Genomic DNA, 25,665 nt, shown 5'->3' on the forward strand with positions numbered 1-25,665 from the left:
AGAACCCCGTCGGCTGCACGGCGTGGTCTGGTATCGCTGGGTTCAGCCAAGTCTCGGTGAAGCAGAGGAGGTTGCAGTCCCGAATGTCTCTCTGGAACTTGATTCTGGCTCTGAGGTCATCAAGCTTGTTCTCGATGGATTGAACATTGGCTAGCAGGATACTGGGCATGGGTGCGCGGTGTGCGCAAGCCCGTAGCCTGTTCCTGATGCCGGCTCTTTTACCTCGAGGCCGTCGCTTAGGGTCGCGTCCTTTGTTCTCTCTCAGGATCTCCTTTGGCCAGGTTGGGTCCGGAGTTAAACATGGTGAAATGTTCGTGTATTGCAGACCAATAGAAACCAAAGTGTCTCTACTGTAGCGGATTTGTGTGTTTTGCATGATGCCCATGCAAGATTATCGCAGATATAGCAAAAAGTGACGAAAAACTGCAAAAAGTGGAGAAGTTAGGGCAGAGCATCCAGCACGGCAGCCGACCTCACCGGCGCCATTTTAAAGAGTGGGCGATTTTAGCCCATTCAAAATTAATCAAAGCACCCCCAAAGATCTCTTACTTTTTTTTTTTGACAATGTCTGCTGTTTGTGTGACACACTACTAAAAATATAAAAAGCATTAGGTACTTGGTTGAGACGTAACATTTTAACAACAAAAGTATAGATACCGCCCCAGGGCTGGACTGGAACAAAAAAAATCGGCCCGGGCATTTTGACTAGAGACTGGCCCACCAGGTATTATAGGAAAAACCATAAATCCTTTGAATGAAAACAAACGCTGTTGTCACAGTGATGTACACTGTCTTGTCGGTGTATATGTATCAGTCTAATAAACTTAAACCTACACCGTCCTCCCTATTCTGGTATTCTAAACAGTACCCAAAAGTAGACTGCTTGGTTGAGTTAACCTCCTGAACTATCTACAACACATGGTGAAAACCTGAAATTAAGACAGAGAAGACTAGAGGTGAGACATGTTCATTACTCATTACTGATGACAGATTTAAATATATTTTCATAAACCGTTCATTTGCCACATCAATAAACAGCATGGCAGGGCAAAATATTTTTTCTAACATGGCAACCTTTAAAAAGTGAAAGGAGACAGAAAGACAGGTGAGAAAGAATAAAACTTAATTGACTTTTTGATGGCATTTTACACACAGTACAGGTACAGTATCTAGAAAATGAGGGAAAATACTGGCATCATTTACAGTACTTAGCTACTTCTGAACAAATTATGATGGGACCCTGAAAAAAAATTACTATGTACAATAATGGATTTCTATACATTTTACATCAGATGAAAACGTTTGTTGTAAGATTCAGATAATTATTTATTCAAAGTTTTTAAATGACATAACAAAGAAAAATATTTCTTTGTGCCCACCTCTCCCTGTTAATGCCCTACATGGCCCCCCTGGCAAAACTTTGCTAGATCCGCCCCTGCACAGTTACCAGTTGTCAGCTACTTAGAAAAGGATCCTGGGGTTATTTGTCTCTCAGAAACAGTTCATAACTTCCCTTCAACTCATTCATGTCACCTAAAAGGTAAACCTGTTTCTCCATCACAGCTCTGATGATTCAGTAAGGACATCTCCTGGTTTCATCTTCATGTTTGCCTCTCACCAGATAACCAAACCGATATCATGACCAGCAGCTTTTACAGCTGTGGCTCCAGCAAACATCAGCTGATACTAGAAATTAATATTAAATAAATTCTAACAACAGCTGATCAAGCTTAAAAGTGCTGCTGTTGTTTAAGTGCGACATCCGCCGGTTTCTTCTTTCTGGCGCAAAGTGGGCGATAAACAAACAAGAGAGAAAAGCCGATCAGCTGATCATTGATCAGTTTCATGATTGAAGTAGCAACAGGAGAGGGAGGGGGAGAGGATGAGAGAAGAAGAGACAGCTGTGCAGCAAAGACACAGAATAAATCCAGCTTTGTGTCTTTTTCATTGTAGCTGAAGTCGGTGTTGTGCCAAAAAGTGATTTCCAATGTTTCTGTGTATTTTTTCTGTGTAATATCTTTACGTATGTACATAAATAGACTTCGGTGAACAGGGTTTACAAAGGGGTTATATATAGAATTAAAAAGTTATCCGTTTTTCAAGTATCTTCACAACTCTGTGTTATTGTACTTACATTATAACCAATCTGGTCCTTTATCCCTACTTAAAATATTTTTACAGAACTATTGTAATATTTGCTGCCATTTCTGCTGTCTTACTCTTACAAAAGACATTTTTAATGTTAATGAGATTTTTTTTAACTGCATAAATAAAGGTTATATAAAAGTCACTGCCAAAAACTGATTGCGGCTTCTACCTTGTTACACAAATGTTGTTTGTGGCTCAAGATGACTTTATGTCACCCATGAGGGATGCATTTGACATCTGTTTCATATATTATAGCCCAACAAGTTACTTATAGCAGTTTAAATACGAGCAATCAATTTTTGGCACAACACCGGGACAAACTGTGCTCCTTTTCACCTCAAAACGAAACGTGCAATATTTTCTCTGAATACGAGATGATTCCATTTTTTATGGGACGGTTGGAAACTCTAATAACTAACCTTATAAATAAAATAAGATAAAACAAGTTCAACATCAATAACATCATAGCACCCGCCCAGCTGTGTATAAACTCCATCATGCTAGCTAGTACGCAGTACGAGTTATTGTAGCTGACTGTAAAAAGTCAGCATAACGAAAATAAACTCCACCTAAACTTGGTTTATATCTGACCCCTCTAGTGGGCCTGTTTTTTACATACTTCTGTTTTTTGACGCTTTGACTCAGTGAACCAGCCTCCTGCGACTGCGACACAGAGGAGAATAAACCCACAGAAAACCACAAGTGGGATCAGTCGGCTCCGACGGGACAAACCACCTGCCAGGAAAAACCAAACAGAGATGAGATCTACTGTAAGACACAACATAATGGTCACATGTATTAAGCTATCAAGCACATAAGTTACATAACAGTTAAATAAAGTTTGAATTACTGAAATATAAGCCCTGATGTTGACTTTAATACTTCAAGTCACAGAATTCTCAGAGCAGAAAACATAAAACAGAACTGCTTAAGGGTATTACACTACTTCCTGTATGTGCTTCAAAATAAGAGCTGCACGTGTAAAGGACTAGACAGATAGGCTGCAATCAGTGAGAGAAAGACTTTTTAATGGTCTTAATTTGTTCTTCATGTTCTCACCTTTACTGTGAAACTCTTCTGCCAGATTAGGAGTTTGGAGAGTTTCAGGATGCAGTGGTGTCTCTGTTGTCACAGTTTTAGCTGAATTTAAGTTTGGCAGAACAAAAGATCTGAAATTATTTGCAATCATTTTTGCAATAGTCTTTAAGGCAAGTTTGAAATCAAACAACAAGACTCTTTTTAGTCCAACTCACCAACCATCAGATGAACAACTAAAGACCTTGTTTGACTCTTTAACTTTGGGATGAAACATCTGTATCTTCCTTCATCTTCTTGTGTCACATTGGTGATTCTTAGTGAGATGTTTCCTTCTCTCAGGCCGTCTGTGAACAACGCCGTCCTCCCGAAGTATGATGGGAGCTTCATGTCAGTCATCTCCTTGTTGTGCCTGTAAAGATGAACATATTCCACTCGGCTCAGATGGTCGTTGGGGTCAGGACGACGATCGGGCCTCGACCACTCCACCGTCAACCTCGCCACATTAAACTTTGGCTCCACGTGACACGACAGGATGATGTCATCACCTGGACTGGTTATGATAGGCTGGCGAGATCCGACCACATGAAACTGACCTGAGGAGGAGAAATAAATAAACGCATTCTGCTGAAAGTATGACAATTTAAAAAATGATTCAGAAAAAGAAAAGGCAGAGCTGCAAAGGATGAGAAAATAAAATAAGTCCAAGATGAACAAAAGATCAACAAAAGTTTTTTGGTTTTTTTCATCTCTTTTGAGTAACTTGTGGTTTGCTTTGGTTAGGGTCTAACAAGTTCCAAAGGCAAATATTGTCATCACTACGCTATCGAGTTAAGAAAAAATCTAAAGCAAATACACACAAAAGCAATATACACTACACGTTTTCTACCAGTGTAACACTTTCAGACTGGTGCTATATCATCACTGACTTTGATCATGGTTTTATATCACTTGCTTTATCATTATTTTTATATTTGCGCATAAACTCGCGTGTAAACACGGTGACAGCGCATCAGAAGCACGGCCAAAAAAAGACGATTAACATTAATTAAATCTTAAATGTTTACTAATATCTTAAAGACGGGAGTAATTTCCCCATCTTGGAATGAGGCATCTATTTCCTTAATAGCTAAAGAAGGAAAGGACAGGCTTGACTGCGGAAATTACCGCCCTATTAGTGTTCTTAATCAGGACTATAAGATATTTACATACATTCTTGCTAAAAGAATTGAAAATATTCTTCTTCAGATAATTAGCTTGGATCAGATCATGGTTTTATTAAGCAGAGACAAACGCAAGATAATGTTCGCCGAATACTACATGTTATTGATTATGTAGAGAAAAATAAAATTCAGATGGTCCTTATGAGCTAGATGCTGAAAAGGCTTTTGATCAGGGTTAACTGGGAAGTTATGGGCAAGTTTGGATTTCATCAATCGTTTATCATCATCATTCAAGCATTATATAAATCACCAAGCGCAAGAATCAAAGTCAACGGGGCACTTTCTAATTTTTTCGATCTACAGAGAGGGACACGCCAGGGTTGTCCATTTAGTCCTCCACTTGTTGCCCTTTTCATAGAGGCCCTGAGTCAAAGTGTTATACAAAGTGTTAATATTACAGGAATCAAGATCATGGGTCGAGAACATAAGATCTTTGTTTGCTGATGATATTTTGATTTACTTGACAAACCCAAATATTACTTTCCCCAAGCTGTTATCACTCCTGGAGACCTTTAGCTCACTATCAGGTTATAAACTAAATATATCAAAGACTCAGATATTAACTTTTAATTATGAGCCAAATCAGGAAATTAAGTCTAAATTTAACTTGAATTGGGAGTTGGAGAAAATGAAGTATATCTTGGAGTAAATATCACTAAAGATCTCTCTAAAATATATCATGCAAATTTTAAACCCTTGTGTTATCAAATAAATGAGGATATTAAAAGATGGAACTTAATACCAATTTTAAATTTCGAGTCACGTATTGATACAGTCAAAATGAACGTCTTGCCTAGGATGCTTTATCTGTTCCTAACACTCCCAGCTGAAATAACTGATAAACAATTTCAGGAGTGGGACAAAATAATTTTCAGGGTCATATGGCAGGGGAAAAGACCACGGATCAAGTACCAAACTATCCAGCTGGCTAAAGATAAAGGGGGGTTGGGGTTCCCATGTTTGAAAGATTACTATGTTGCAGCTCAACTGACGATCTTAGCGTGTTGGTGCAGCTGCTTGATCAATGTTTTTCATTAGCAATTTAGCCAAGTTGATGGTGGTAGTGTGCGTGTCTGTGTGAGTGAAAGGCAGAGAGGGAAAGCGAGCGACATATTTTCTGTTCTAACCTTCATTTTATGGAGGCACAGCGTGAGCACTCAGGTCGCATCAGAGCAGTATAGTGTGAGACCCTGCATCGTGACCTACGAACTTCTAACCCCTGCGAGTCAATCGTGCAGTTTGAGGAGAAGCTGAATAACGCGACTGAAAAAAATCGCACAGTGTCTGCCCAGCTTAACGTGAATTAAAGCTTGAAAACTGGACTCATATTGCAGTGAAATCTTACCTTCAACAGGTGCGAGAGCGGAAATCAGTATAATGAGGAGGTTTAAAGCTGTAAGAGACACGCTGAACCTGAAGTCTGCTACATCCATCTGCTGTGACAGTCAGACAGACACTGAGTCACAGCAGCTGATAAATTTCGGACTTTATAAAACAGGTTGTTTTCTTCCGTCACAGATCTGAACGCGCTTCAAGTGCAGCTGATTGCAGCAGCTGAGTCTAAAAGTGAACAGAGAAGCGCGTGCGCGTGGGGACACAACCTGTTTCACTTCTGCTGTTAACTTGTTACTGTGTGTTACTGTGTGTTCAGTGTAACACTTACACACATCTTATCCTCTTCAGCGTCCTGGGTCAGGAACAAAAAAATCACCAAGTTGTATAAAGCAAGATATATAACTTTATCTAAGGCCAAAAGTTCCCTTTATCCTTTAAAAGAAAAAAAAAAGCAGGCTTTGTGTGGAAGATTTTCTAACAGGTAACCTGAGCTGTTGTGAGCAAGTCAGTGTAAAAATGTGAGGAAAAAAAATGAAATGAAATGAATTAACAGATCAAACTGTCTCCATCAGCTCCGTCATTCATGTAAGGAGAGATTCTGGGATTTTTTGTGAAATCAGTTTAGCAGACAGGACTTCAAAGCTACACCTCCTCGGGCCGGCTGTTGGTGCATGTCTTCACAATATTCTTCCAACAAAGAAACAAGCAAACAAAAAACATATCACTGTCTTTACACGCCTCGCTGCACAAGCATTTCTTATCAGGGCTGGGTATAGTCACTGACCTCTACAACAGATTCAGTTCTGAGTCAGTCAGAAATTTTATAATTATGATTTGTCTTAGATATGTACTGTTGAAAGAACCCTCTAACGTTGTAAATTAAATATGTTGATTTCCAAAGTAAGAATAAATTCTAAAGCATCTACAATTTTGCACTTTTTATTTAACCTATTAAGGCCCAGGGTTTTTTCTGAGGTTCCTGCTGGAAAATGACATGTTCAAAGTGAACTGCAATTACAAACTCAGTGTGAACGATCTTGGTATAAACACAGCAGATGCCTTTGTGTCAGAGTAACTCAGGATAAAACACAGAAAAAATTTGCTGTTTTAGCTGTTTGGTGGTTGTTGAAATAGTTTTGTGAGCTTTTAGCTGAGATTCTGACATTTTGGACAAAATAGCTCTAATTTAAAAATCAAGGATTATTCAAATTGAAATAGATTTGAATTAGGAAATCGATTTTTTTAAACCCATGTCTGTTTCTCATATAATCAGAGGAGCAGTGAGACATTGAAACATGAATGTAGCTGCCACATTAGCCTTATCTTGCTAGTGGAAAACTGATTCTGATTTTAATATGACTAATGCTGTGAGTACTAACAATAGAAAAACAAAGAAAAACAGCAGACACTATTCTGACTCATGAAAAAGGAGAGGAAATACCTCTTCCCCTCAAAGTTTAGTGTTTTCCCCACATTGGCAATAGGACTGTTAGGTCAAATGTGTTATATCGACAGAATTACACAGTCACTTCTAATGTGACAGTAACATGCTATGCCGCAATCAGCCTTCTACCTATACCTTATCTTGCACAATTTTCCACATCAGCAAGTAAAAACTAAAGTAGTGGTGTAAAAATCCCTGTGACAGTCTTCTCGTCATTAGAGCATCCTCAGTTTACTGGCTTAGTGAGCTAATATGTTAAAAGTGGAATGAGTTTACGATAGTCAGTGTTCTTTGATGTGGCGTTTGAACGATCGAGGTGGGGGCAGCATCACGGGCATCTCCAAAAAAAAGTTGCTCGTACTCATGCTGCCCCGACATCAGCAAGCGTATTTTGGAGATGGCATAGGCACTGTGATATCCTACAACTAAGGAACCACGGAGACCGTGTTGACCTCACAGTCACTTCTTTTATTGTATGAACTGGGGCATGGGCATGCGCCACACACGCTGACACACTCTCAAACAACTGTTGCCCCCTGGTGGACAAATCTCTGCTACCACAAAACATCCCCCCCCCCCCCCCCCCTTAAACTGAAACTACTCTGTAGTTTTAATCACAACATAAAATACCCATAAACAAAAACTTCACCTTTATTAAAATGCAACAACCCCGTCCCCAGCCTTTATGGAAATTTCACTCCATAATAATGAACCTTTAGTCCAACAGTCTTAGCTTAAACTATAACAGTTCTCCGTAATCTCCTTTTTATTATTGTCAATCACGGTACAAAGTCTCTCAGATGCTCAGGTCTCTTGGTTCTTTGCAATCACCGTAACACAGTGGCTGATGACTCCTGTGAATCACTACTCTCCATCTGTGGCTTCACCACTGGTGTAACTTGCACCTCAATGTTTTCTCATCATTGTCTCCTGCCTCAGCGCTGATGATTGGTGCTGCTTTTGGGTTCTTGCCCGGGTGGCCTTCAGGCATTCCTGCTCACAGGCACGGCTCCAGGCAGGCAAACAACTTTTCTACATGACGCCTCACCACTGCCCCATTACCCAGCATCACCAAGTAGGAAACAGGCCCTGTCATCTCCTGTATAAGTCCTGGTATCCATTTGGGTCCTCTGCCAATATTGTGTCTGTAATAACAAACTTGTGTTTGGCATGTGTATCATGATACAGTCTTTGGCTATATTGTTTTGCTGTCACTTTCTGTTTCAAGTCAGGGTGTATGAAATCAAGAGTACACCTCAACTTCCAGCATCATCAACTCAGCGGGAGACCTCCCTGTTTTGGACTGTGGTGTGATTCGGTAACTAAGCAGAGCCCTGTTTAACTTGGTTGCCAGTGTGTCTCCAGCACTCATTTTCATGAGTTCTTTGAAAGTTTGCACTGCTCTTTCGGCTAACCAATTGGATGCTGGGTGATATGGAGCGGAGGTGACATGAGTGATTCCATTCTTTGCCCTGAACTCTTTAGTTTGTGCACTTACGAAACACTGGGCATTGTCTAAGACCACCATCTCAGGAAGGCCGTGCATGCTGAAAGAGTTTCTCAGGCAGTCTATGGCTGCAGCTGATGTAGCGGATGGAACTGGATACACATCTAACCATTTGAAGTGGGCGTCCACTATTACTAAGAACATTTTACTCAAAACGAGCCAGCATAATCGATATGTATCCTTCTCCAGGGCTTTTCTGGCCACTCCCAGGGGTGTAGCGGTGCCTCTTGAGACTTGTGTCTATGTTCTTGACATGTACTGCAGGACCTCACCTTGTCTTCAATGTCAGTTTCCATATGCGGCCACCACATGTAGCTTCTGGCCAGGCCCTTCATGCGGCTCATTCCCGGGTGTGTAGCTGTTCCAAAAGGGGGCGTCGACCTCATTATGGTATCACCACCCTAGCCCCCCACAGCACACGCCCATCCTGCACACTCAGCACCTGTAGTCTCTGACTGTAGGGCTGAAAATTAGGATGCTCCATAGTGGGCCATCCTCTCAAAACATACTGACACACTCTGGAGAAAATGAGATCTTTGGTTGTCCATCTTTGCAGCTGCTCACATGTCATCATGCCCTCCTGGTCCTGATTAACCATCAACACCTGGTCCTCAGCTGCCACCTCTTTAGGGAGGTTCTCTGGAAGATGAAGACGACTCAGACCAACAGCATTACTGTTATTCTTGCCTTCTCTGTATTTAATGACATACTCATATGATCTTAATAACACTGCACATCGCATGATCCTCTGTGATGCCATCTGAGGGATGGCCTTCATCTCATGGAACAAACTTATCAATGGCTTATGATCCGTGATAATCATAAACTTCCTGCTGTACAGGTACTTGTGAAAAATACTATACACCAAATATTACAGCCAATCGTTCTTTATCCAGCTGTGAGTAGTTCTTTTCTGCTGCATTCAGGGTACGTGATGCAAACCCAATGGGTTTCTTCTGACCACCTGGCGTGCAGTGAGCTAGTACTGCTCCCACTCTGTAGGGGGACGCATCGCAAGAAAGAATTAAATCTTTCTGCTCATCATAGTGTACCAATACACTGCTTGACTGCAACAGTCTTTGACTTGCAGAAAAGCTTCTCCTGTACTGGTCCCCAACACCATGGTTCCTCCTTTCTCAGAAGCTTGTGCAGTGGGGCCAACAGTGTGGAAAAGTTTGGCAAGAACTTATTACAGAAGTTCAACAACCCAAATAAGCTTTGAGCTCTGTCACTGATTTTGGGGGTGGCGCCTCCTGCACTGCTTTCACTTTTGCTGCCATTGGATGTAAACTGGTCTTATCCACCCGATGTCCTAAAAATGTCACTTCCTTCTCCATGAGTTGACATTTGCTCCTTTTTAAGGCCCGCCTCCTCCAAGCGCTGCAGCACTCCATCCAGTGTTTGAAGATGTTCTTTGTCATTCTTTCCCGTCAGAATGATGTCATCCAGATACACTGCGACATTGGTCAGACCTTGCAACACACTCTCCATGGTGCGCTGAAAAATGGCAGGACTTGAACTTACACCAAATGGCAACCTGGTGTATGTAAACAAACCCCTGTGTGTGTTTACTGTGACATACTTTTGAGATTAGTCATCAACCTGTTGTATGCGTGACTCATATCTAACTGGTGCATTTTTCTCCTTCCGCCAGCCCCGCTATCATGTCCTCCATTCTTGGAATGGGTATTGTTCTACAGGCGACACCTTTTTAACAGTCTGTTTGTAGTCACCACAAATTCTGGCGCTGGAGTCTGGCTTTAGCATGGGTACGATGGGCGCGGCCAACTCTGAGAATTTCACTGGTTGGATGATCTTCTCCTCCAAACAGTCTCTCCAGTTCCTGCTCCACTTTCTTTTTCATAGCAAACGTAACTGATTGGGGCTTATAGAAGCACGGTTTGGCTACATGTATCTTTGCTGCAAACCCCTTCAGCGTTCCCAACTCATCCTTAAACACTGTTTCATATCTGGCCAGTATCCACTGTAAGGCATCGTCTCTGCCTTCTATCTTATGTACAGGTTGCCAGTCTAATTGAAGGGCCTTAATCCACCCCTGACCCATCAAACTAGTTCCAGCCCCTTCAGCCACCACCACATCCAGGTTTTTTTTTACTGTCTCTGAATTCCACCTGCTCTTTGGCTGCTCCCCACACGGGCAGGGGTGGACTTTGCATCTGTGTATTTTGGAGAATCACAGAACAGCCGGTACTCCAGGAAGTACCGGCTGTTCTGTGATGTGGTATTATTTGTGCAGTAAGAGTAATTACTGCATAAATTATTAAGCTTATCAAGTAATAAATTCATTTTAAGACATTATCTAACAGCATTTTATATAATCTATTCCATGCTGTCTTGGAAGAAAACCTTTTTTAAATCCATTCCATCATTTTATTTTCAACATCAGCACTGTTGCTATAATTTTGATGGTTTGATAGCATAGGCCACAATTAAAGTCTTGTAACACCAGTGTTGGGAAGGTTACTTTTAAAATGTATTCCATTACAGAATACATGCCCTAAAATGTATTCTGTAACGTATTCCGTTACGTTACTCAATGACAGTAACGTATTCTGAATACTTTGGATTACTTAATATATTATCATGCTTTTTACAACTACGTGAATGTACTATTGCTGTGTGATTTATTACTATTACTGAAGGTCCGCGACTCCGAACTGTAGTAAAGGGACCTCTGACTAATACGGCGGGGTCCCTGTCGGCTCGTAGCCGAAAAATAGCTTTACTTTTTTGTGTGGGTCAATTTTTCTTGCGAGAGACAGAGAGAGGCGTTGAAAGGCTGCTCCAACGGAACTTATTGTTTTCGGAGGAAAACACGAACACGGTGTACAGTTGAGTCTTAATAGCTTACTTACAACTGGGCTCGTCAGCCACTCTTCTTGGCTGCAGTGGTTATTATTATATTTACATGTTTCCAGCTCCCGTTTTTCCTCGATGACAACTCGTACCTTTCCACTCCCCTTTTTCTCCCTCCTCGCGCTCACAGACACATAACGTGTATGGCAGTCCATTCTCCCTGCAGCACGGACTACACTGCCCATGATGCTACATTCTTTAGAGCTATGCTTGTAGCATTCTGCCTGTTAGCTTAGCACAACAACAACAACAACAACGAAAAGGCGCTCTCTCACCCAGGAAACACACAGTCGCAGAGAGAGAGAGCGTCGCCCTGTAACCATGGCAACCGTAACGCTGCCACCTGGAACGACAGAACGTAGCTGTCAAACAAAACCCAAACAGTCCTGACCCGCAACAAAATGAAACAGGAAAGTACCGCAGTGTAATCCATTTATTTCAACAAAGTAACTGTATTCTAAATACCACCTTTTTAAACGGTAACTGTAACGGAATACAGTTACTCATATTTTATATTTTAAATACGTAACGGCGGTACATGTATTCCGTTACTCCCCAACACTGTGTAACACTAATGCCAAGCATTATTGTTGCCGAGTTTCCGCACGCCGATTACTTTGGTCCGGGCCCAGTCAAAGTCCAGGGCTGTTTTTTAGTCCCAGTCTGTCCCTGCACATGGGTACCTTGTGGCCTCCATACATTCTCAGTTTGATTCCACACTTGCTTACTTTGGGTGCATTACTGCCTTCAAAGGGTTTTTAAAATGACTCCTTCAACATGGCAGTGTAGCCCAGCCTGTGTCTACTTCAGTTGTCACATTGTGTCCATTTACTTTTAGCTTCTGTCTGCAGTTAAGGGAGAACCTTAGGATACTAATCTCCTCATGCACATTATACATAGTCACACTACTTGCCTTTATGTGGTCCATTTTAGCTCCTTCCTCCTCACTCTCCACATTCTCCTCCTCTAAGAAATGTGCTTGTTTACCTTGTCTGCCACGCCCTCCTTTTTGTTCCATTTTCATTATCATCGTATCCTTTATTTATTGGATAAGATTTTAAAAGTGTAACACTGATTAAAAAACATGTCTAAAATATGTGATTACAAAATATGGGTTTGTTAAATATGTAAAGTGCTGTAAAGTTTGTATGAGGTAGAGTTTGTAATGGTCACATGACCAGAGTTTGGCTGAGAGCACAACCATGGCATTGTGGAGCTAGCATGGATACAGAGCTACACATGCATCTACAACCTCAACGTTAATGCTTTTCTGCATGTGTTCCAAGAGGCGCACGGTATGGTTTCATGTATATTGTTTATATAATGTTACATACGTGTTCTACATTGGTAATAAGAAGACACTTTCAGTGATATCCATTATTTTGCATTTTTTCTGTTCTGCTTGCTCAAGACTGTTTATGGACACTGACATCAGAGACTCTGATAAGCTCAAAAACATTTCTTGTAAACTTTGTGTTTCTTCAGTTGTCACAGTGTCTAAAGACAATCAGAGAGAGAGAGAGAACTTTTAACTATTTCAATTTTCAGCTTTTTTTTTTCTTTTAAACAAATTTAAAGCAAAACAACACAAAACACTGCAAACCACAACACAATAAATATAAATTAAAATATGCAAAATTGAAAGAAGATGCACATTGTCTGTCATATAGGCCTGGGATGATTTTTGGAGAGAGTGTTTTCCTGCTTGGAATTGCATACATAGGATTTTCTGCATGAATAAACTTTCTGAATTCTTTATCATCTGCAACTGAAAATAATTGTGGATGATTACTATCCTACCTTTCCAATGTGACGATGTTGTCTCTTGTTGTTGTCTTTGACTCGCTTTCTCTTTCTGCTTTGTCTCATAAGTTTTCAAAAATGTATTTTCCTGTCGTTGTCCCGTGCATCAATTTAATGTCCAATATGTCCTCTGTAACGTACAAATTGGAGTCCACTCCACAGATAAAGATGGCCAGCTGTGCAATGTCCATCATGTCTGTACTTTTATCCACCGCAAGAGAGTGTGCAATACAGTCTTTGCTTCTTTCACACAACTCTGTTCTTAAATCAGTGGCCATCTCACAAACCCAATCAGCAATTGTATTTCTCCTCAAGCTCACATTTGCGAAAATCTGCGTTTTGTACACCTTCATCATGCAACTCTTCAGAAACTCTCCCACGGTAAACGGATGTGGCTTTCTCCTCTGCTACAATAAAACTTTCACAACAGCTTCACTTTGTGATTTTGCTCTGGTGAAAAACATCTGCTGAAATGTCAGATTCTTCTTTAGCTCTTCTGCTTGGGGTGACTGTGGTTCAGTGGGTTGGGAAGCTCATTTTGTAACCAGAAGGTTGCCGGTTTGATCCCCAGCACTGTCGTTGGTCGCTGTGTCCTTGGGCAAGACACTCCTATTGGTGTTGGCCAGACATGGCAGCCCCGCTTCTGTCAGTCTGCCCCAGGGCAGCTGTGGCTACAACTGTAGCTGCCTCCACCAGTGTGTGAATGTGAGTGAATGAATAGTGGCATTGTAAAGCGCTTTGGGTGCCTACAAAAGCGCTATATAAATGCAATCCCTCATTATTTTTATTATTACTTTCTGTATTTTCTGCCCTGCATTTAGGTTTTTCAGATTATCCTGATGTTTTGTCTCGTCTTAAACTACCAAACGTGTCACCGCTTAAGTGTGTGAAACATCAAAACACAAAGAGAAATCCCAGTTTGGAAATGATCACCAGGGGGCAGAGTAATTTTTTTGTTTATTTGCTTTTTGGCCTGTCCTGTTTGGTTCTTAAGGCATCAGAATTGTTGTCTGAAGGCCAAGAAAGATGCCCAATGGATTTACTTTACCAAGTGGATCATCATGGATCAAGGTTATCCAAGTAGATTACCTTGCCAGATTGGTCCATTTGATTGACCTTGGTTATTATTATTATTTATTTATTTTATTTTCATTTGTTACAGACGGGACAGACATGACTGGAGGATAGGAAAGAGAGAAAGAAAGGAACAAAGAAGGGGGGGGGAGACAGAGGGGAAGAGGGACAGTGAGAAAGGGCACTTAAAAACAAACCACCTGGATCACCTGTTAAGAAAAGAAAAAAAGAAGAAGCAAAAAAGAGAGCAACGTAATAAACACACCACCATCACACTAACAATTGGAGGGGCAACTGTGTCACCCTCCTGGGAAGAGCTGAGGAGAGCCCCCGAACGAGGGGTCACCCAGCAGCCACCGAGAACAAGCCTGAGGGGGCTGCATTGACATGCCCGCGGGCTCTGCCAGCAGCCAGCTGCGCCAGAGTGAACCGATCCGCAAGCCCAGAGGGCAGAGGGCCTGACTGAGGCACAGGTGTTGTCAAGCAGCCACCAGGAGTGAGCCGGTACATACCTTAGCGCCCAGCCTCGGACACCAAGAACCACCAATACACTGACGACTAGGGGGCAGAGTCGTTTTCCATTTTAGAACGACTTCACACTCTGCAGCGATGATTGTAAGTGGAGATTCCACTTCAAAAGTCTCCTTTTAACTTACTACATAAAGTGCATTGAAGAAACGGCTGTTGCTGAGATTTGGATGTATAAATAAAATTAAAAAGTGAAGCCAGTTTTTATATTTGCTCTCGTCAATATCTCCTGCCACCTCAGCCATTAATCTTATACTAGAAAAATTAATCAGAACCGATTTTAATGTGACATGTTTTCTGATCTTTTTCATATCTGCACAGGAAACTCTGCCCTTAGACTCCGACTAAGATAAGAACAACATTTGAACACATGGGAGAGAGAGCACTATGAGTGAATCATGTTTGGCAAATAAAAAAAGGGCCCGCTAGGTGGCGTGAGTGAGAAATGTGACTTTATACTGTCAAAATCAGTGCAACTCTTAGAAATGACCTCAGTAAATAGTGTTTTGAGATTGCAGAGCTCACTTTTTCACGTAAATAAATTAACCTATTATTAAATCTGCTTTTTGTTTGGTTTTTGTCTTAAAATGTTGCACAAGCTGAGGTTTCAGACTGAAAGGTAAGAGATAAGATAAACCTTTATTAGACCCACACGTGGAGAAAGTACAAGAGCTGTAAAAATTAGGAGAGAAAAACAATAGAATAGAATAAGATAAACAGAATAACATATTATACAAAAATAGAAATCATACCAGCCACCGGAATACAATAGAATAAGTACTATACAAATACAATAAAATTACTGTGTGTTTGCTCTTTCATTCAATGAAGTGGTCCTTTGTGCTGACAGATCAATTTAAAGAGAAGAACAATATTTATATATTTTATTTATTTAGACCACAAATTTGCCCTTTTTAAATTAAATGTTAAACAACTTTATGATTAAAATAATAATTCATTTTCTTGGAGAGCCGGGAAAGTACAAGACAATAGTTTACATTCACCTGACTAGCATATGACACACTCACTGTTAAATAACAAAATGACAGAAACTTGGCCTCTGAAAAAAAAAAAACAGGGTAACAATGCGATAGAAAAAAATGCTTTGTCATGACTTGCTTTCATTAGTATGATTACAAGATATTTCTAGGACACGTGGATTGAGTTTCCTCTCACATGGAGAAGCCTGAGGCAAACAAGTGGATGAGTCAGTGTTTGCGGGAAAGTACAAAGCATAAATTCAGTGATTTAAAGATATAAATGGTAAAATTGAAGAAGTTTTAAATGCAGTTGAAACAATGATTAAATGAAAACCACATTTCTAAAAACCTGATTAAAATTAGAGCCTGACAGGATCTGTTGATGAGCTCTGAGTATCTGAATGAAATCAGATACAGTGGAAAGAAGGAACAGGAAGTGAGCTAATCATGAGTAAATTAGTGGGAAGTCCCTGTCTGCTCAGTTTCTATAAACAGATCGACACATAATAAACATATTAAGGAAGTTTCACTTGTACACGTGAAAGCAGAAACTGTAATGAGAAATTGCAAGGGACTGGCTCAGTCGGGTAATTCTGGAGTACATTTTCCAGTTTTCTACTTTCCGAGCTTCATTCATAGCAGTAGAACAGGTTACTCAATACACCGCTGAAAAACAGAAACTGAGCACTCTCTCATTCACTTCTTCAACTGCCAAGCTGGAAGCGTTTGTTTGTTATTCATGAGTTATATAAAAAATTAATTTAAAAAAATCACAAGCAAAAAATGACAAAAAGAATAAACAATAAATAGTTTAAGAACAAAAGTCTATGATTTTACAGCAGTGCATGCAAAACAAGCGGGTCTTCAGCTGCAGCAGGACTCGGCTCAGTTCACATTTACAGTTTTTATACATGAAGACGAAACAAAAATAGATCCCAGCACAGACTCTGATGCCTCCGCTCAGCTGGCTGCTGGTTTGATTGTTGAATAGAAAGTTGCTTCAGAATCTGTTTCTGCTAAAGACACAAAGATGCAAACTGTTAAACTACTAACAACATGCAGACATTAAAGTTCAACTACACTTCATCACATGCTATACATTTTTAAAACATCTACTTGCAGTGACACCAGGCAGTGTGGGCTTTCTTTGTTTCACGCTTCATTTTTCAGTGACTCTCACACAGTATGAAGGGGGTGTCCCCGCCCCCTTAAAATATAACTGCCTCTACATTCAGCGCTGAAGTGTTGCAGTGAATCAGTACTCACTTGTAGTAATGGGCAATTCTTTATAATGAATACTTTTACTGTAAGCACTGCATACATTTTGATGCTAAAACATTTTTAACATTATTATTAAGGAAGATCTTTGTGTACCAATAATAGGAAATGCAGTAAGTCTTTACATTTAAAAGAATCTCTGTGATGGTACAGGACACAGCAGTCATTTATAAGCCACTTTTCTCTGTTTCTGTCACTAAGACACGTCATGGCCTGGTAGAGGAACCAAATGCAAGGCGCTGAGGGAGGCTGAGCAATGACCAGAAAGTAAAGTTAGTACTCCATGTGAAAAATCCCTAAAATGCATTTAAAGGAGAGAGGACAGAGTTCAGCCTGTCTTATATGGAAAATGGACGCAATGATGCAGTGAAACGTGCAAACATAGAATCACAGTATATTAGGCAATGAAAGCTTGTACAGGTCTTACAAAGTTGAAGGTTGTGTTATTCCTCAACACAGCCTGAACTCTGCAGCGTTCTTGTTTCTTTACGTCATCTTCAGGAATAGTTCTCCGGGCTTCTTGAAGGACATTCAAAGCTCTTCTTTAGATGTTGTCTACCTTTATATGATCCCGTACTTCAACAATGTTGAGGCCTGGGCTCAGGGAGGCGAGTCCATGACTGACAGTGTTTCTTTGTGTGTTTTTCTAACACTCTGTTTCTAATGCATTGTCAGTGTTTGGGATCATTGCCATGCTGAAAAATGAAGTTGCTGCCTTTGAGATGCTTTTCAGATGTTGTGGATCAAAACCTGATGGTATTTTTTCTGTATTCATAATTTCAGCAGTTTTGACAAGATCTCCAAAACACTGGCTGAAGTGAAATGAAAAACCATGAGGAAGCTTTACAGGTGGCTGTAGACACTCACTGTACCTCTCTCACGACTTCCACTGTACATACTGATGACAGTTTGAACCAAATATTTTAATTTGGGATTCACTCCATCACTTCCTGTTTTCCTACCTTAAGAATGGGTTCTTGATGGCAGCCCTACCACTTAACACCAATTCTGATGAGGCATCAGTAAATGTGCAGAGATTTCCAAGATTTTCGGCTAATGGTTCTTTGGGAAGCATCGTGTTGGTGCAAAAATGCTGTGTTTCTCAAACTGTGTTATCTTTGGCATTTTTGTAGAATCTGATGACAAAATGGGAATATTTATGTGCAACAAAGATGCAATTAAAAATGTGTTCTTTGCTAATCCTTTGTTATGTGTTGACACATCAGTGGGTTAGGTTCCTTATACTTCAGTAATTAATAGTTGAGTCAAGTAGCTTAACAAATAAAAAACACATTCCCCTAAAAAATTAAAATAAATAAAAAAAATTAAAAAGAGTGAAAAAGCAGCCAGTGTCCAAAAGAAATATTTGAAAGACGTTCAGAAAGCCTGGAGAACTACTGCTCAAGACCGCTTTGAGAAAGATTACAGGGAAGTCTGACCCCTTGGAAACCAAATATAAAAAAATTAGGTTAGCTCAGGACTTTTGCACAGCACTGTATACTATCTTGCCACACTGTGTCATATTGTGACTTTAAATCGGGGCCCTAAATGTCAAATATGAGTAGTCTCTCCTCATGGTAGGGGGGACTAAGATGCGAGGAGAGGAGCATAGGAGAATAATGAGCAATGCCCATAGACCAGGCAGAAGTAAACCCGGAGAAACTAAACATAGTAACATTTAAATAGAAACCAAAAGTCATTAAACGCAACAATCTGGGAACACAACAGATTTTGATGATATTTTTATTACTCATGGGTGCTCTCTGTCTGGTTTTTATCCCCCCGACCACAAGTGAAACCACATTTTTAGAACTCTCTGAACCCCCTGTGAGCCACCCACCTGTATTTGTTTCTTTCTATGTTTAGTTATCGTTTGTATCTTATTATGTGCTGATACTCCACTGACTCTATAAATCATTAACAAAATGAAACTTGTTCGTGTGCTTCCTTGATAACGACTGATACTCTTGTGTCATTAAACAATGAGGTCGTAGTTTCATGCAAGCGCTACGTTTACACTTGACTCAAAGATCAAAGAAGTTTCACTCATGACCAAATAACATAGCACAAATAAAGTCTTTATAACTTTCCACAAAAGGGAAAAACTGAGGTAATATAAATAACATACATGATATGCTTCAGGCTCTTGTGTACGTGTGGGAAAAGAGCTCTGCATGTGTTTTTACCTTTGTCACTTTTTGGCTGCACTTCCGGTACGATGGTGACATCAGTGTAGGAAACATCAGGGTCAGTTTCACCTGCAGCACAACACTTCTCACTGTTAAACATCTGCTTGGAAATATGATTTTCGACCATAAAACAACCATGTAAAAAGTTAAACATATAGCTCTCTGCTACATGTAATCGATCTCATTTATATAGCTTGTTCGGTTAAATCACTAAATATAGATCAGCTTAGTAAAAAGAGAACATCTCAGAAAACCATTTGTAACGTAAATCCTGCTGTTGATTCATCAAAATTAGATTCTTAAAGCTGTAGCGCTCTTCGAGGTTTTTTGTCTTCAGTGACCTGCTTTTACATGACACTCTCTGACTGTTTTACCAGGAAACATCTGCTGCTTTTTTATGCTGTCTCCCAACAATGAGCTCTCAGTGATGCATAAACTCCTGCAGATACAGACGAGGAAGTTCAGTTAAGGCTTGCAGTGTGAGCAGGAAGCTGGACTACCCGAAAGAAACCCACACAGGGAGAACATGTGCAGTCTTTACATAAACCTGTAAAAGTGTGGGGGAGGGTTTGATAGTTTCATAGTTTAATACTACAAGTATTATTTTTGATCTTACAGTTATGTCTAAACACACCAGAACCAACAACGACCCGATTACTTTCTGATTGTGTTTTTTCACACAGGCCCTCTGTTTTGACCCAAATCAAACAAATACAACATAAACGGTTTCTGTGCAGCGAGTTTCGACACTTTCATCATACAAATAGTGACTAAACAGAGATCAGATCTGCAGTGAGCTCATGAAACACAAAGACATACCAAGGAGATCGAACAGCTGATAACACAGAAGAATATGTAAGACACGATGCACTCATACTTTTTTACGTTAGTCGCACCACTGTGTTTTAAGTATATCAGCTCATGTATGTACCGGCCTGTGTTAAAACCATGTCTGGTGCCAACAATTGACCCAAAATCTTCAATCAGAAAGGGGAAAATATGAACTAAGCGAAAGTACATGGCTTTTGCAAAATAACCACAACGAAATGCAGCAAAACACATTTTTGATGTGGAAAATAATAACTAAGAATCATATCAACAATCAGCAAAATCAAAAATAGTCCAATGACTAGCCCAGTTTCATTACAGCCCTTCTAAGAAAGTGTTCATTGAGTGTATATAAACAGTACACATAAGAAATATTAAATCATCATTTTAAATTGATTTAATCACATTTTTAAAATGTGCATTTATATTTATATTGTGAGCAAAAGATGTCTTCTTTTTTTAAGTTCAAAAATAAATTTGGGAGGATCTAAAACCTGAAAGATTGTTCTTTTATCTATTGAAAGGCAAAGTTAATTGGTCGGCTAGAAATGAATAGAAACTATGCGGGAAATGACGCTCTCAGTCACCTTTGTTTAGACTGTATCATCATTTTTAAGATGTTTTATTGGTTGTTAAGCTTAAGAGTATAAAAGCTAGCACCAAGATTTAAAAAAGGCATCAAAGACACTGTTTACATCCGATCACTTTTTAAGTTTCAATATTCTCATTTTACTAAATAAAGAGCCACAAAGGTTCAGTGTGCAGAGATGCGCTGATACTTGCATGCGATGACTACGCACATATAATTTTCTTCTGGAAATTTGCATAATCTGACTCTTTGAAACTGCAGGGTGTCATCTGATGTGACACAACCCTCCCAGAAATGCCATCCAGGGGAAAATAATCGACTAAATCAAATACGCGGTTCTGCTGCTGTGACAGCTGAAAGAACAACAGATAAACTTACTCTTTATCGCCACGCTGAAAAACGAACAGTTAATCTCTTTGAAACTTATAATATAATCTTAATATGTACATAGTTTCATAAAGTAAAGTACCTTAATTTATTGGAAACTTAGGGCACTCTAACCAGCAGTGCACTTTTGGATTTTAGCGGCGGGATTCTGTATGAGAAATTGAACGATATAAACTGTGTGTTTACAGTAACTAAAGAATATGACTGTAAGTGCAAAGCTGTGGCTAACAGATATACTTCAAAAACAGACTGACCTTTGTGGTTCCTCCAGAGGCAGAACAGCAGCACCAGCACAACCAACACCACAGCCAGCGAGAGGCAGACACCCACCACAGGAAGCACAACATACATAGGAGGGGAGTGAAAAGATTTGGGTCGCCCAGCTTAAACACAATAGAAAACAGAAACCACAGTTTGTTCTTGATGCAAACGCAACAAGTTTGGGCTATCGCGTTGGTAGACTGTGATCTCTGTGCTACGCTCAAATAGAAGCACCAACAAATGTGGAAACAGAAGTTATATCTACTGTGTGAAAAAGTTTGTTTCCTTTTTACTTTTCAGTCCTCTCACCTGTGACAGACAGCCAGCTGTCCGGTGATTCTCCGCTACCAGAGATGGTACACTTGTAGAAACCTTCATCAGACTTTGAAACTTTGAGGATGGTCATGATTCCTGTAGAGCTGTTCCTGATGAGGTGGCCATCTTTATAAAATTCAGCTGGGATAAAAGAAGTCGGTTTATCCATGCAGCGCAGAGTTGCAGCATCGCCCTCCTGCAGAGGATGGACCGGACTCTCCAGGATCACAGAGCCTCCTGAACAACAGCATGACAGAAATGATCAATTAGTTGGTTTTAATATGGCTCAAAGCTTCAGTTAAAAAAAAAAAAACTGAAATCAAACATAGTCAATCCAAACTATCCTTCTTCCTTAAACCAAGACATAGTCCAGATCAGATAAGCTCAAAATGAAAAAAACTTCCTCCTCAACATCTGTCATGTTTGAATGAATTCAGCTATTTCAGCCATTCAGATGCCATTTTAAGTTACTACTGCATTTAACAGCTTTTCATTTCATTACACATAGCGATAAATTTCACTAATGTATCCTTTTTGCTTACCGAGCTAGATTTTTAGTTCTAAATATTAATTTGCATTTTTATCCAAACATTTTAACTGGCAGGGCATACTTTTAGGTCAATAATTTATAACTTTTTGTTCATAATTTTAGCTAGCTCCAGCATTTCATCAATAATTATTGATTATGCGAAGCTATGATATTAAATAAAAGCTTTAACTGTTACCCATGCTTGGAATAAGCTTTGTCCATGCACTAATATCTAAATGACCCTTATTGCAGTACTTTAATTCAAAACCCATTAGAGTCTGCCATTAGATTTTCTGCTAATTTCTTTAGCTAACTGCAGGTGTTGAGTTATCCTTTACATGTTTCACCCAGTTACTCCAGAACTACACCCTCTGGTTAGCATGCTTGTACCCCATGATACAAGTTTTTGTTTATTTTGAACTAAATGATTTATGCTAAGCTAACAGGGTGCAGGTTCTAGCTTTATATTAGATATTTAAAGAAGTAAAACAATAATACTGCTCTTTTCTGTATTTTAGCAAAAGTCTGTTTTTTGAATCTGCTTGTTTGCTATCAGGAGGCCACAGTCAGTATTAATATGAGACAATGGATAAGAAGTCATTTGGCTGGAAAACATAAATGAGGTTTGTAGCTGTTTCAACAAATCCTCATGTCAGGCTTCTCATGGTGTATATTCTCATGGTGCATATTTATAACATAAAGTGACCCACTATAATGGTTACTGGTTGGATTTCCCTGAAATTTGATGCATTAATTTAAATACCCTCAGTCCACTCGGTGACATTTTCTATTAGGTTCAAATCTGTGTTGATTGGTGCTTAATTCTAATTAGACATTTTTCACTATTTTAATATGCTAAACTTCATAAACCTGCTGAACATCCCACCAGCATGTTGGTGTCATATTTCAATCAAAACTCTGCAAAGAGAACTATCTGTAATCTGGCTTTTAAATCCAAATGACGGCCTCTTCAATTTAGTACTTAAACTCACCGGTCACAGTGATGTTGACAGCTTCACTGCAGGCTCCAGCTCCAGAGTCACACCAGTACAATCCACTGTCTGATGGGTAAGCATCTTGAAGGAAGCAGTTTGATTCATTTTTTGTACCCCAGTGTTTGGAACACTCTTCATTTGTTTTTGTTGACGTGTTTCTCTTTATTGTCCAATTAGAGTTTTTAAGCTCTCCACAGCTCAGTGTAACAGGATCGTACTTGAAGAACTGAGATCTGTTGGGAAAGATACTCAAAGTGGCTGAAAGAAAGAGAGAAAGAAACAACAAACAGAAAGGTGAAAAACAATTAAATACTTTTACAATAACAGATATAAGGTTTGAGCTATAAGGTAGCCACCACCACCTAAAACTGAGTCTAGCTGCTCTTGAAGCTGCTGTAGCATCTGTTCTGTGAAAATTCTCTACCAAACACTGATGAGAAGGTGCTTCCCTCCATTGTCGTGGGTGAACAGAAACCAAATGAGTGTAGAGTATTTGCAATTAATAATGCTAAATGGTTTCCACCAGTTGCTGTTTCATGAAACAACAATGCACTGTAAAATCAAAAGAAACACAACTGACACCATTTGTCTCCTCTTTGCAGCTCTGTTACGTGACATATGTAATGAAAGCTTCACATATTACCCACAAAACAGATACATCTGCATCTCCTGTTACAAGGTTTCATATGAAACACATGTGGGGTTTTTGAACGATGCTCTTTATGGGTGAATATGTGATCTGTATCAGGATGTCAGAGTGCAAATACGGTTTTATGCCCTAATTAAATGCTCAGCTGCAATTCTTTTTATTTTGTCTATGTCTATTGTATTATTTACCTCATGAGCACATCAATAATTAATTAGCATTTGCTGAATTTCACTTCATTATCTAAAAACAACTTCATAGGTAAATTAACTCAAATTAATAAAATATGAAGCAAAACTTCTGTAGTTAGAAACTACATTAAAATACTGAAGCTGTAAACTAAACACAGATAGCAATAAAATGTAAGAAGTTTAGCAACAATGAGGCAACTTTTTGCTTGTAAAAGTTGCTCAGTTTTGCAAGATGGTTTAACGATTATAAAGTAACAATTACCTTGTAATATCAAATAATCACAAAGCTTGCAGTTTATTGTAAAGTATGTTTGAATTCATGTGAAATACAAAAACTTGATTTCTCTTTAATGTTATGAAAAGATCAAAGGCTGAACTATTAATCCATCTGTTCATTAAAGCCAAAAGCTAAAGCCCACACACAGACTCACTGGAGACTTGACACATTCTAGTACTCACCCATAATTGTGCACAGAGCTGTGATCTCCATGCTGCTTGGCTGGTGTTCGACTCTCAGACTGAAGAGTTTCGGAGGGGCTGCATCACACCTCAGTGCTGACTTAGTGAAAAAGACAATTATGCAGGATGTATGTCACAGTTTTATTTTTGAAACCACAAATGCAAAATGTTTACGTTCTTCACCCTGAAGACCTGAAGTATATTAATAATGTATTAGACCTGAATCAAAACAGCCCTGAGATTCATGCAGAAAAACTTAAATCTTGCATAACAATCTTCAAACATTGCATAAAACTTAGAGAAGAAATTTAATTATTTTGATGTCTGGAAGTATGTTACTGTTATATTAAAGTTGCATTTGTTGATTTGTGCAGTTTGCACATGCAAGTTGCAAAAGAAGTTTCATGTCACAAGACTTTGGAAGTGAGTCAGGTTACTGGCAGGATTTTGGTAAGAAAAGCAGATATCCCCTAAAGTTTTTTTTGTTTTTGTTTGGTTTTTCAATAATGGCACAACTAAAAGCATTTCCCTCAGCGCCCCCAAAAACTCCAGATTTAACTTGATTAGGTAACTGTAACGCAGGGTTTGCCAGCAAAATTCCCAGAGCGCCTGGCTTGATGAGGCTCACTATCACAAGTGAAACTTTGGGCACCTTTTCCATTCAATCAAAACTTAAGACTTTTGTTTTCTCACCAGTACGATTTCAAACATATATATATATATATATATATATGTATCTACATATATTTATTCATTTATTTATTTCCAAGCAGCTTTATGTTGGTGTGTGTCGGCAGTGTTTGCTTTGAGTTGGATAGAGAGTTAAACAACTCTGCACACTCCCACACACTAGGTTGGCGTTCTTTCAAACCTCTACGCTTTTGTGTCAAAAGGGTTTCAGTTAGTTACAGAGAGATTCGTTTGAAATCATACTGGTGAGAAAGCAAAAGTCTTACGTTTTGATTGAATGGGAAAGGTGCCCAAAGTATCATTTTGGGTACTTATATATATATGAATACAATTTAAAAAATCCTGTCTTAAAAC

General features: G+C 39.4%; 1 protein-coding gene across 2 annotated transcripts; it reads right to left on the bottom strand.

Annotated features, from left to right (window-relative positions):
• Positions 1–15,594: 15,594 nt before the first annotated feature.
• Positions 15,595–25,262, bottom strand: LOC113012703 (Fc receptor-like protein 5). 2 transcript variants are annotated; one of them, XM_080292162.1, is made up of 6 exons: positions 24,622–25,262; positions 23,323–23,583; positions 21,796–22,038; positions 21,480–21,608; positions 19,419–19,490; positions 15,595–16,967 (listed from the first exon to the last, which is right to left on the bottom strand). In XM_080292162.1, exons 1-6 carry the CDS (start codon positions 24,650–24,652, stop codon positions 16,915–16,917), a joined length of 789 nt encoding a protein of 262 aa, XP_080148288.1. In that variant the 5' UTR covers positions 24,653–25,262; the 3' UTR covers positions 15,595–16,914. The 2 variants fall into 2 exon arrangements, with proteins under 2 accessions (XP_080148288.1, XP_026008787.2); XM_026153002.2 differs by having other exon boundaries at positions 15,595–16,970; positions 24,622–25,260.
• Between the last annotated feature and the right edge of the window lie 403 nt (positions 25,263–25,665).

The sequence above is a fragment of the Astatotilapia calliptera genome, chromosome 3 (genome assembly GCF_964374335.1).
Source record: "Astatotilapia calliptera chromosome 3, fAstCal68.1, whole genome shotgun sequence".
Taxonomy (NCBI): Eukaryota; Metazoa; Chordata; class Actinopteri; order Cichliformes; family Cichlidae; genus Astatotilapia; species Astatotilapia calliptera.

Coding starts and splice junctions, on each gene's coding strand:
- LOC113012703 (XM_026153002.2), bottom strand. CDS start 24,652: ATGGAGATCACAGCTCTGTGCACAATTATGG. Junction 23,584..24,621: donor AGCTCTGTGCACAATTATGG/GTGAGTACTAGA, acceptor TCTTTCTTTCAG/CCACTTTGAGTATCTTTCCC. Junction 21,609..21,795: donor CAGCTGGCTGTCTGTCACAG/GTGAGAGGACTG, acceptor ATTGTGTTTAAG/CTGGGCGACCCAAATCTTTT.